The sequence below is a fragment of the Neovison vison genome, chromosome 1 (assembly GCF_020171115.1).
Source record: "Neovison vison isolate M4711 chromosome 1, ASM_NN_V1, whole genome shotgun sequence".
NCBI lineage: Eukaryota > Metazoa > Chordata > Mammalia > Carnivora > Mustelidae > Neogale > Neogale vison.
The window spans coordinates 45,610,449-45,623,583 of NC_058091.1; the positions used below are offsets into that span (position 1 = coordinate 45,610,449).

The following is a 13,135-nucleotide window of genomic DNA, read 5'->3' on the forward strand; positions in this document are numbered from 1 at the left end:
AATTGCCATGCTAGGTATAGGAACTACAAAGACAAGTTAAGACAATCTTTACCCTCAAATCCAAAGTTCTGTAAAGAAGGAATGTTATTTTTTCTTATCCTAGAGCTATGAACACAGTGTTAGTTACTGAGGGGTTCAGGAGAAAGGAGGCTTCATAAAGGATGTGATATTTTGTTTGGGTCTTTAAAGAAAAGGCTACCCAACAGGTAGAGGAAGGGGTGATGGGCATCCCATGTGAGGCACCTGCATGTATCTATGAATGAGGACAATGAACTTGTGGAACTCTGAGTAACATTCATATGAGTAGTTATGGCAAGAGATGAAGCTGGACAGATCATGAAAGTCTGTGCTGAGAGATCATGATGTGCAGAGGACTTCATCAGTCAAGTAGTGAACACCTGTGAGAAGCTTCAAAGCTGGAGAGCAACCTGATTAAATCTATCCTCAGGGCAGTTGGGAAAGGCAGACCAACAGAAAGAGAAAGATACCATTAAAGGCAACTGAGAGAGAACAGTTATAGGTCATGAGAGAAATGATGAAGTGTTGATCTGAGAGGGTGGCAGAAGGGATAGAAAAGAGAGAGTAAAAAGTCACTGTGAGGTGGACTCCTTAGAACTTAGTGGTGGACTGGACTGGGAGGGAGAAAATGGAAGTCAAGGATGACTCAAGCCTGCAGACTGGGCTAAGGATGACCCAGTTATGCTGAAGAATGTGGGAATAAGAATAGGTTGGGTGGGACAAAGAGAACATGACTTTGGTCATAGACATGTTGTGTTTCACTATTTCATGGACTCCCACATGGAGGTAACTAGAGGACAATGTAACACGTGATCCAATCTAGAACACAAATGAGGTTTAAAAAAGAATACTAACCAATCTGAAGATGATCAAGCTCTGGTGTGAAGAGTCCATCAGGATAGATTTTGATCAAAAAGTAGATGTATTTATTGTTGAGAAGAACTGGTTCCTTGAACTCTGAGAGTAAGAAATCAGATACAGGTGTATATGGCTTCACAATTTCAGTACCTAGAAAAAGTTATGACAAAGAAATTCAATTCTAAAAATCTCAAAAGCTCTGAATAAAGATGAAACATAACTGATTTTATGATGCTATCAGTACATACTTAATCTAATGTATATGTAATTCTATATATATTATATATATATGTGTGTGTGTGTGTGAAATGTGTATTTCAGCCTAAGCACGCTAAAATGATTTACACAAATCAATACTTTACCCATCATATAAACACTGTATATTTATTAAGCAGGGTATAAGATGATAGGGGTTTATGGTAATAGACTTAGACAACCATCTGTTCTATCAGGATATAAACTTTGTAACAGGCTATGAATAAAAAGGCATCAAAAGTTTACACAGAGATGTAAGAAAGCACTCACATAATAACTTTAATCATGCACCAAATTTTAATAATGGTTACTGATGGCCACAGTGATCATTTGGGTTGAGAAAGGGAATAATTTCACTTTTTGCTTTATATATTTTGAATTGTTTTAATATTTTAATACACGATATGTTACTTTGGCAACTGAAGGAAAAATATATTAATACAACTACCTCTAAGAATATAATGTTAAAAAAAAGGGTAATTTTAGTAAGAATTCATGTTATATTTTAGCTAGCCAAATTCCATACAAAGAGGAGTCACCACACATTGAAAAGACCATTTTTTTATATGACTCCTTGACATATATAGAATTAATCTATGTGTAAATTCTAATCCACCGACAGTAACTGTGCTGGGGAGCATACCAGCTATGGAATGACACCCTGGTACTGGTGATGATGACAGGAGGAATGTCCTAGCACCATGGTAATATGGTGTACCGACCAAGTCAGCTAGACTGACTGAGACTGATGTGAGAATGTGAACTTCTGCAGCTCCAAAAGGCCAAGAAAACGTTCGACTTGGTTAAGCGCATTTAAAAACAAGTACATGAGGTAACTTCAGGATGAAAATGAGGGGAAATTTTCCCAGTGAAATCTTTACAGAGCTTCTTATCGCAAGGGCATGTGCAAGGAAATCATTGATAATCATCCACTCATTTTGAATTTCACAGATTCAACTCCATAAGTGACCCAAGCAGACATGGTTTACTAAGAGATACTGGCATGTGTTTCTAGTAGTTTCCCCCCACAGGACCACTGGGCACTGCCTCACCTCTTCCCTTGAGGGTTCTGTGAGGAATATATCCCAGTGCTGATGGAACCCTCTCTCCCTGACTAGCAGCAGTGTCTTTGTTCTCCACATTGCATGGTGTGGCTATGGCTCCAACACATTGGAATGTTGCATTTACAAATCTAGAATTGGGCTATCACTCAATCAGCTGCCAGAAACACATACTAATAACCTAAGTGGTTATCTCCTAAAAGATTAGTACTGATTTGGAACTGCTTATCAATAAAGAAAATGTTTCCCCAAAGCCTCTATTTACCTTACCTGTAATAGTCAGCTTGAGGTAAACATGTTGCCCAATTGGCACCTGGAGATGAGCACTTGGTGGTAGCATCAAGCAGAAGAGCTTCGTATCATGAGTAACACCTTCCTTGGAAATTAACTGGCACTTTCTATAGTACAAACCTAGAAAGTGATTCATTTTCTCTTATTGATGAATAAATTAAGTAAGAAGTAACACTAGACCCACTAAGTGACAGCCCAGACAGATTCAGCTTCTATGCTTTTGCAAGCCTGAATTTCACTAAAATGCCTATGTACTTTGAAAATTCATCAGGAGTCTGAAAATCTTACAGTTGGAATTTCATTTTATTTCCTGAGATATCTATTTTCTAAAACCTGTCAATACTTCAGTAGGTTGAAAAATAAACTCTACTGAGTCTTATTTCCTCATGTCTAATTACAGCATATTATAAGCATTACATTCTAAGAAATTAAAACCTAACTTATTTCTTCATAAATTCACTTTTTACATAATTTCATCTTTTAAGCCTCATGTTCACAGTTACATAAATATATTACATATGTAAAAAAATATTTGATAATCAACAAACTTACATTCTAAAGTCGTTTCTTACAGAGTGCTCTTGAAATTGAAGTATTTAACATTTAACAATATTAAGATTATTAAATTTAGAAATACTTCTTTGATAAATCCAGGAAAAATAAACAGTCTATTTCTCTATGTTTGTGTATGAATTATAGAACATTTTAACTGTCAAGAAATGATTAAAATTAAAAAATGAACTTTTATGTTTAAGGGTGTACATTCTCCTTACCTGAAAAACTAATTTTTTAAAAGATTTTATTAATTTGAGAGAGGAAGAGCACACAGACAGAGAGGGAGAGGAAAAAGCAGACTCCCCACTGAGCAGGGAGCCCGATGTGGGGCTCGACCCCAAGACCCTGAGATCATGACCCGAGCTGACGCCCCATGGACTGAGCCACACAGACACCCCTACCTGGAAAATTAAGTGAAAAATGTAAATTCCCGATCTGTGCTACTAATATACATATAAACAAAAAGGAACAAAGTGTTTCTATAAATACTGAAAATACTTGAAATTAATATCCCAAGCGCAGGAAATATATACTATTTTTACACAGAGCAAAATAATACCATTTAGGTTAGAAGAACTTGTTATAGAAATTCTGAAAGCATTAATAGTTTCACTTACAGAACTCCTGTAGACCTAAAGAGCATGCCAGAGACTATGCTGATAATATTGGTTTGTTTTATTATTTCCCCTCTTATAAAACAGCATTTATAGAGATGGAAAGGGATTAACTCTGATAATGTATTTCTTTTCTTTTCTTTTTTTTTTTGCCACATCCATGTTTTTATTTAGTTTCTAACCTCCATTAACACTAAGTTAATATTGTAGAAAATAGACACATTTGGAAATTGATCTGAAAAACCAGAACCCATTGGAAAAGAAACATGGAAAGTCCCAACGAGAACGACTACATGATACTTCATGTTTGAAAGGCACCTCCCCCTTATCTGATTAGTGCTCATGATTAGCCAACTGCTCTACGTTTCTTGTCTATCCTCTGTACCGTCCACCTAACAAGCAGGAAGGGTCCTAGCTCCGGCTGTGAGCACACAGGAATTCTCTAGAAACTTTGTTCTGCATCCGAGCCCACTGGACAGCTGGCAATGGCTGGATTCCTCACAGGACAGATTCTCAGGAAGCCTTGACCATCCATGGTGGGGCTCCTGCGAGCAAAAAGCAGATGCAGTGGCCCCACAGCAGGAATTCCAGTGAAGGTGAAAATATGGGCTCCATCGCTCACATAATAAAAAGAAACAGTGCCAAGAATCATGTCCAAGAAAATCCCTAGTCATTGTAAGTGGGGGCTCACCGAGAGAACAGTCACAGGCCTGGTGCTGGCTTGGAAGAGATCTCCTTTTCTCAAGCCCACCATCCAGAAGCCAAGTTCTGCAGATAGCAGAATGGGCCCTTGTCAGTCAGCGGAGTCTCTGCAAACACCAATGTCCCATTTCTTGCTCGTCCCCATGTCCATCTCCCAGTAGTGGTGGCCAGAGGGGAACCCAGGATGCAGAGGGCATAGTAGAACCTCTCGGCTCTGGCCCTCCGGTTCTGTCTGGAATACCCACAGCGGACACTCCTCAGGTCCTCAGAAACGATGAGGTAGTAGAGGTTGGTGGTGTCGACATCCAGGGTCACCTCCATGAGACCTTGTGCATGTTTGGGTTCTTGTGAAGAATGGCTTTCTGCTAGGACTCCAACTCCCTGATCCTCAAAATCAGCCTCCCAAGATGGGTGCTGGGCCAAAGGTCCTCCTTCCAAGAGAGCACAGAGGAGGAGGGGCACCAGAAACCCTCCCCGCCAGGCTTGCTCTGCAGTGAGTCGAAGCAGTGGAAGCAGCAGGTGAAGCCACACTTCAGGTTCACCAGCGTCTCCAGGTAAGTCAGGCACACAGGTGTGTGGCCATGACCATTCAGCCCTGCTCTGGTCCCAGTTCTCCCCCGATTGCAGTTCTCTGATAATGTATTTCTTCTCTTAATTATTCCTTGTTTTTTTTTTAATTTAATTAAAAATATTTAAGTAGGTAAAGATGGACTCCTGATCTTAGGAAGTGAATGCCCAACACCCAATAATGGTTTGTAGAAAACTGAAATTCACTCATAATCCTAAGAAATCATTTTGGGCATGGTTTCATCCAATTTCTCTTTTTCCCTTATCCCTTTGGATCTTAAAGACCCTGGTCACTAAATCTTTCCATCTGCCCCCATGGTAGCTCAGTATGCAGATGAATTTAGAGTGCAGCACTGCACACCGAAACCAAGGGGCATTACTGAAGCCACCTCATTCTAGCGCCAGGGCATAGCTCAGACCAAATTAAAGCTAAAGGAACGACTGTAACATTATCCTAAAACACCTAATTCAGTATTAGACTGACAATGAGATCAGTGGACACAGGCTCACCTAGAAGGACAAATGAAGGTTCAAATGATCTTTTTGCCCCTTCCTTTCTGGGACCCAGAGTGAGAACACAATCACAGACCCACATACAATATGTCTGAACATTTAAAAGTTATAAGTCAAATGAATAATTGTTAAATAAAATATGTTCTATGCTGTATCTTGAAATAGACCTTTGAGGGTTAGGTTCAAATTCAGGATTCCTGAACTCTTGAGTTCTATACAGGAAGATGGCAGAGGGATGAGAGCTGTACCCCCAACTGACTGGCTATTGCCTTCCCCTAACCCCTTCTTCTCTCACCTCAGGCTCTGTCTGATACTGAGTGGAGCCTTAACATGGGTGTGGACACACTAGCCCATGTTTAAGCTCATCCTCTTGCTTTCCTCATAAACAGCCTTGGCCACTCCTTGAATGCAAGTGGATTTGGAGCCATCTGAGCAGGAATTCTGGGTTGCAGATACCTAGAGTGCAGCTGCTGAAGGAGAGGGTGAACTGAGGTGGACATTTCTTGGCCGTACATACTTCTCATCCTGTGGGAGGGGGTGGGACAAGTAGCTCTCTTACAATGACAGTGAACGCATGCCCTTCTGAAAAACGCTACTACTAGATGAAAGGTTCAACTTCTGACCTTCAACTCTAGCGTCTGCCAGAAAGGATTTGCTACCTGAGGTATGCATCTCTTTAGTTACATTTCAAACACAATGAAAGCCTGGGTTAGAGTAATTTACTGACACTTCTTGTTAAGTTCATAGAGTATCCTTACTATTTAACACCCAAGAGATAATTTCAACATCTTGCCTACTAGTCTGCCATAATTTTAAAGAATATCCAGGTTCTAAAAGTTTAGGAAACATTGAAGAAAGTTTTCATCTTTTAATTACGCCGAGGAGAGAGATGGTACAGACAGACAGCTGTGAAACAGATGAGGAGAAAAGACTAGGGAGGAGACATGCTGACTATTTCAGGCCACGCGGTGCCATTATTTAAGTGTCAAGTCTCTGGCTTTGTAAGCATAAATAATTATATAAGATAATAAGAAACTGAAATAAATATAAGATGGTGAAACAGAAGCATAAGACAAAAAAATTTCTGTCCCAAACACCTAACTTCTCTTAATAACACACATATGGTATTACTCATGGTAATAAATATTAAGGATAACATGATTAATTTGGGCATACTCTTTTCTTCTGGTTGAAAAGAGATGGCATTTTTCCTTCTAAAGAATAGAATTTCACAAGGCTCAAGTCTAGACAAAGTCTTCAGTGGGAGAGAGAACACAAAAAGAACCCTGGTTACAAGTCCACACTGCCTTCCATCTGGTCTTCCACTCCTACTTGAACTTAGCACACTTTTAAAGCACCTATACACTCTACTTTCCCTACTAGAAAAAGAGGCTTAGAGAAGTTAAATAGCTTGTGCAGAGGCTGAGCTCTGCTCTCACAGAGCAGCTGGAGATGCGGGAAGAGGCAAGATGTGATTAAGAGTTTCTTGCCCCGGTTCATAGGCTTTGCTCAAAAAATATGAGAAGCCACTGTTCTAGACTAGCTTATGGTTTGGTGTCTTCCTCCCTGCTCTAACCACATCAGTTCAAGCATAAATATTTATAGACTAAGCCTATACCCTTTACAACCTCCTACTAACTATTTAATGTACAAATTAAGGAATCAGTTCAGCAAGTCAAAACTCATCACAGGTATTTTTCTTCTTGAACATTTCCATTCTCTACTGTTCTCACTAACTGTACTTTTTCTTAGCACTCATTACTACTTTCCATCTCCTAAATGTCATTTGCTTACCTCCTAATTTGCAATCTACCTTTATTCATTTCAAGATCTTCCTCCAAGATCTCCCGGAACCAACACAGGGCAACCAATTAGTGGGACTACACACTTAAAAATGCAATCCATGGAAAAGAAACAACCCCAAACACACTAACATATATAATAGTTAAAAATGTATTTATGTACATACCTAGATATATCCACATAGGAAAAAACACAATCTATAGCCATTCAATAAAATACACATTCCACTTAGAATCTGTCACAGTTCACATAGCAGAGGCCAGGCTCGTTTAGCCTTGCTAGCTATTTCTGCCAAGACAGTGATCTTGATGAGCAATGAACTGACTGCAGGGATGATGTCCAGAACACTTAAGTATAAACTATTTCCAAGTACTATAAATGTTTAACATTTTGACTACTGATAAAATAATTCAATTTTACGAAGTTACTAGACTATCTTCCTATACTGAAGATGCAACAAAGTTGGAATATTACTCTTAAAAGAATTACATAACTGCACTTATTTTGTTGTTTTTAAAAAATTATTGAGGCTTTTCACTAATTTTCATAAAGCTTCCACTTAATCTCTAGTAGTTTAGTTTTAATATCCTCACTCAAACCCCTTTGTATATATGAATAAGAACTAGGTTTCCTGGGTGGTTCAGTTGGTTAAGCATCTGACTCTTGATTTGGCTCAGGTCATGACCTCAGGGTCATGATATTGAGCCCCACGCTGGGTTCTGTGCTAGGCATGAAGTCTGCTCAAGATTCTCTCTCTCTCTCTCAGAAAAAAAAAAAAAATCCACAACTTATTGTCAAACACTAAGGATAATACATAACTGTGGACACATGTCTATTCATATTTTAGAATAAAATACAATGAAACAGAATGCTCAAATACTGAGAATTTTCATACATAATTGTTAAATTAGTATTATCAAATTGACAGGAAAGCACAGATTCCTTCTTGTTTCATATTAAGATGTTTTACTACCTCAGACTGATGGGAACTGAATCTTCCAAGGTGAGGATTTTAGAGTTAAACTAGGAGAAAGGCAGCTCTTTCTCCAAGACTAGATTCAGTGGAGTTTTTTAGACCACACACCATTTAGGAAGATTGTCACGAAATCTGAACACCGCTATACCTAACACCTTTTGTCTCTTGTTCCGTAACTAATAATGCAGCCAACACTGTATACTTGAGTGCCTGAACCCCCTGCATTCTAAGGTTTTAAACCTCTTCCATTTTATTTTTTTAATACAGTAAATATTTCTCACTCAGTTACAGCCTGCTGCATCTAGTCTGTGTTTCTTCAGATCTCACATTTGGGCCATTCTAACAGAGATGAAAAAAGACAGCAAGATGCCAAAGCACTGTATTGGTTACCAAGTTTAAGACAACTCCATGTGTGCTGGGCAGAGGAGGTAACTAAAGAGAAAGAAGCACACAGAAGTTTTTCTTTGCTACTTGCAAAACTTCTTCATTTCTCATAATTTTGAATGCTTATTTGGGGCAGCAAAGAAACATGGATGTACAGGCAAAGAATAGGGAGAGGTGTAAGGGTGGCTCTTCTGACCCCAGCAAGAAAACCTGTTCCATAGCGGGCAAGCAGCTTGCCTGCAGAATCACAGGCCCCACAAAAAGGCTCAATTAAACGACTGCTTATAGTATGTGTCCATAAGCACATTTATGAGCACAGATAGTAACTCGGTGTGTGAGCACACACGTGTCTGTGATATCTGCAGTTAAGAAGCCATTACGACAGTATAGGTCAAACCATGCAAAACTGTCAGCTTTCTAGGTTAAAAATAGTAAAATATGAACAATTTCACGTAGTTCAACTTAGATTAAAAAGACTAAAGTTACAGATTCAATGCATATATTTAACACAAAGGTTTATAAGTGGCTGCTGACATCAAAATTGTGACAGAATTTTTTAAACTCTTCTTTACAATTTTGTTTCCTGATGTTCACTTACTCAGGTGTTTGTTGGCAAATCTATAAAACTAACTCTGTCTCATGATCAAAGGCCCCACAGTAAAGGCAACTACAACTAAAATAAAATTTTAGGTTGGCTATAGAAATAGTAACCCAATTACCTATCAGTTGCGTGCATGCATACACACACACAGACACACACAACTATTCACTTATAATCGTCACTTCTTGGCGGGGGGGGGGGAATGATAAACAAACAACTTAAAAATGGTAATCTAATTCCACTGATATAGTTTATGTTATCACCTGTTACCTTTGGACTAAAGGTAAAAATGAAGTAGTTTCTCTTCTCAAATTATGTTCTTTGTTTTATTTTAAATCTTTAGTGTAAGTAAATTCTGAATTTGACATGAGAAGGTATTGCATTAAAAGTTTTAGATTTTTACATGTTTATTTTCAAAACTTCATTTAGCTAAGAAATTTTAATAAGAGGAAGGCAGCATGCTAGTATTGTAAGAGTCAATAATTTTAACATACTGAAAACCTAGGACCACATGACAGACTATGAACATTTGACATTACTGACAGCAAGTTAATCATAATAATTTGATAGAAGTATTCAGCTTTACTAGTGACTAATCGACAATTTCTGTCATGATTTAAGGAATGGAAAGAACAAAGAAGAAATTACCTTTGCTAATTCAGTCACACACATAAACGCCTCCCCTAAACTCTGAGTCATTTTCCAAAGTGGAAAACCCAATTCAATGAAAAATACCTGCATTGCTCCAATTTCAGACAAGAAACCTAAAACTTAACTGTGGGGATTCATGACTCAAGAAGAAATTTATGGCAGAGATAAAGAGTTCATGGCAAGCCTTGGGAAATTACTGAGAAAACCTGACTGATGCCCATTCTAACAATTTCCAAATGGAGGTCACCCTTCATTCTTAGTATCATTTATTTCTTGGACTTAGCTTTTATCTGGTTTGCTATGATTTTTCAATCACTAGATAGATACTATCAGGGCAAGAGATTTCACTTTAATAATACCTCTTTTCATTGCCACGGTCTTCTATCTATTTTCTTCTGATCTGCTGGATCACACTATTATTTCTCTATGTTCTTTCTCTCTTCCTAATACCACAAAATTCAGACCTCTGCTCCTATAAAAGAATTCTATTTGGCCTTTCCCCACTTGTGGCTTACATTTTTTCTTTCTCTACAACTTGCAAAATGCCTTGCACAATAAGTACCTAGTAACAATCTGAAGCTCTTCCTGGAAAACCATTCCTAGTTCTTGTTATGTGTTTGAAAGTTATTTTCACAGCATTGCTGGAAATTCACCTCTTTCAGGGAGTGGCTCCCAATGAACTCATCTATATCTGTTTGCTTGGGGTTACTTTGGAATATGCTCAGTTTGTATTATAGAACTTGCTCTGTAATACAGAATACTTTATAAGTACAGAATACTTTATAAAAAAGTATTCTTCAGTCTCATGTCAGTGTGTGTTCTTTCACTTGGGAAAATAATTAGCACAGTGCCTAAAACAGCTTTCTACTGACTGTGGCTATACAAATTAATACTACCTGATAACTTTCCTGAAATTAAATACCCACAAATGCAACTTTGTAATTTTAAAAATATTTATAATAATTTTAAATATTTAAAGATGCTAAAGTGAATATATGTAGTTAATTCCTTCTAACTCCCCTAAAATAATAACAAAGGTGTGTGTGTGTGTGTGTGTGTTTGGTTATTTTTTAAGGCATAAGCCTCCAAGGACATAAAGAATGGAAATAAGAAAAAGCAGCAAAACTCTAAGAACAGGCAAACACATCAAAAAATGGGCAGAAGATATGAAGAGACACTTCTCCAATCAAGACATACAAATGGCTATCAGACACATGAAAAAATGCTCATCATCATTAGCCCTCAGGGAGATTCAAATTAAAACCACATTGAGATATCACCTTACACCAGTTAGAATGGCCAAATTAACAAAACAGGAAACAACATGTGTTGGAGAGGATGTGGAGAAAGGGGAACCCACTTACACTGTTGGTGGGAATGCAAGTTGGTGCAGCCTCTTTGGAGAACAGTGTGGAGATTCCTCAAGAAATTAAAAATAGAGCTTCCCTATGACCCTGCAATTGCACTCCTGGGTATTTACCCCAAAGATACAGATGTCGTGAAAAGAAGGGCCATCTGTACCCCAATGTTTATAGCAGCAATGGCCACAGTCGCCAAACTATGGAAAGAACCAAGATGCCCTTCAACGGATGAATGGATAAGGAAGATGTGGTCCATATACACTATGGGGTAGTATGCCTCCATCAGAAAGGATGAATACCCAACTTTTGTAGCAACATGGACGGGACTGGAAGAGATTATGCTGAGTGAAATAAGTCAAGCAGAGAGAGTCAATTATCATAGGTTTCACTTATTTGTGGAGCATAACAAATGGCATGGAGGACAAGGGGCGTTAGAGAGGAGTAGGGAATTTGGGTAAATTGAAAGGGGAGGTGAACCATGAGAGACTATGGACTCTGAAAAACAATCTGAGGGGTTTGAAGTGGCGGGGGGGTGGGAGGTTGGGGTACCAGGTGGTGGGTATTATAGAGGGCACAGCTTGCATGGAGCACTGGGTGTGGTGAAAAAATAATGAATACTGTTTTTCTGAAAATAAATAAATTGGAAAAAAAAATTCCAAAAAAAAAAAAATAAAATTAAAATAAAATAGCCATACCACTCTTAAAAACAAAAACAAAAACAAAAACAAAAAAAAACCTCTAAGAACTGACAAGGCAAAGAAATGACTGGTAACTGACTCAGCAGATTCAATAATGCTGATCTTAAATTAGAAGTTAAAAAAGCGAAGATTTGACTCACTTGTAACAAAAAATCCCTGAAGGCTCAGAAATTGGCAGGACCAATTATATCTGAAATCAGAGTGACGCTGGAGCTGAAACCACTTTCTGGGTGAAAGTACATTTAAGAAATCTAGATTGCTCCCACCTCCACCTTTGCTCAAGTCTTCCCCTATTTAGCATAGCCACATGACTAAACTTCTCCTGTTCTGGGAAAATATTAGAAGTGTATTCTCTAGAGTGGGTAAAACAAAGGGTCTCTGGGTTTGGTATATGTTATAGGCTGAATTGTGTCCCCCTCAATTTTCCTATCTGGCAAATATAACCCCCCCGTACCTCACAATGAGACTACTTGGAGACAGGTTTTTGTGAAATGTGAATTAAATGAAAATGAGGTCATTAGAGGGGGTGATCCCTAATCCAGTGTGATTCATATCCTTGTAAAAAGAGACAATCGGGGCACAGACACAACAGAGGTAAGATCATGTGAAGATGGCCACCTACAAGCCAAGGACAGAAGCGTCAGAAAGAACAGACTCTGCCAACACCTTGATCTTGGACTTCTGGCCTCTGGACTGAGGAAATAAATTTTTGTTATCAGGCCACTCAGTCTGGTACTTTGTTATGGCAGTATTACTAACTAATACAGTATGCTAGGCAACAAACAAAAAAAATTAAGTTTACAGATACCTAGCCTTCTTTCCCCATAAGACTTCTGAAATTCTAGGTGCAAAGTAGGAGACTGTACATTCTCAAGTCTCTGACAAAATAGAGTCATTGAACTTGGGAACAAGAAAACAATCCACTCATACAGTTAATATAACCGTCAATAAGTCACATCCACATTCACAATGTTTCTGCGTACCTTTTGGTTAGAATGACACCCCCAGAAATATGATCAGTTAATCAAGGATCAGCGACCTTCACAGAAAGCATCTAATATGAAAGACAGACTAAAACAAACAAATGAACTTTGGGGCAAAGGTTACATGGGAAGAGGGAAACTCAAAAGCTCTATCAGTAATTATTAAAAATATAAGAGAGGCTATTAAGAATAGGATACTAGGGGCACCTGGGTGGTTCAGCTGGTTAAGGGTCTAACACTTGAC

At 38.4% G+C, this 13,135-nt stretch overlaps 1 protein-coding gene across 2 annotated transcripts in view; it reads right to left on the reverse strand.

The window, feature by feature from the left end:
• The window catches only part of LOC122904922 (cytochrome b5 reductase 4), a 92,120-nt gene that overhangs the window by 18,319 nt on the left and 60,666 nt on the right, over positions 1-13,135 (reverse strand). For both annotated transcript variants that reach the window (XM_044246270.1, XM_044246262.1), the window contains 2 exons: positions 2,463-2,603; positions 874-1,026 (listed from right to left, as the gene is read on the reverse strand). In XM_044246270.1, coding sequence (XP_044102205.1) covers positions 874-1,026; positions 2,463-2,603 — 294 coding nt within the window. The remainder of the gene's footprint in view (positions 1-873; positions 1,027-2,462; positions 2,604-13,135) is intronic.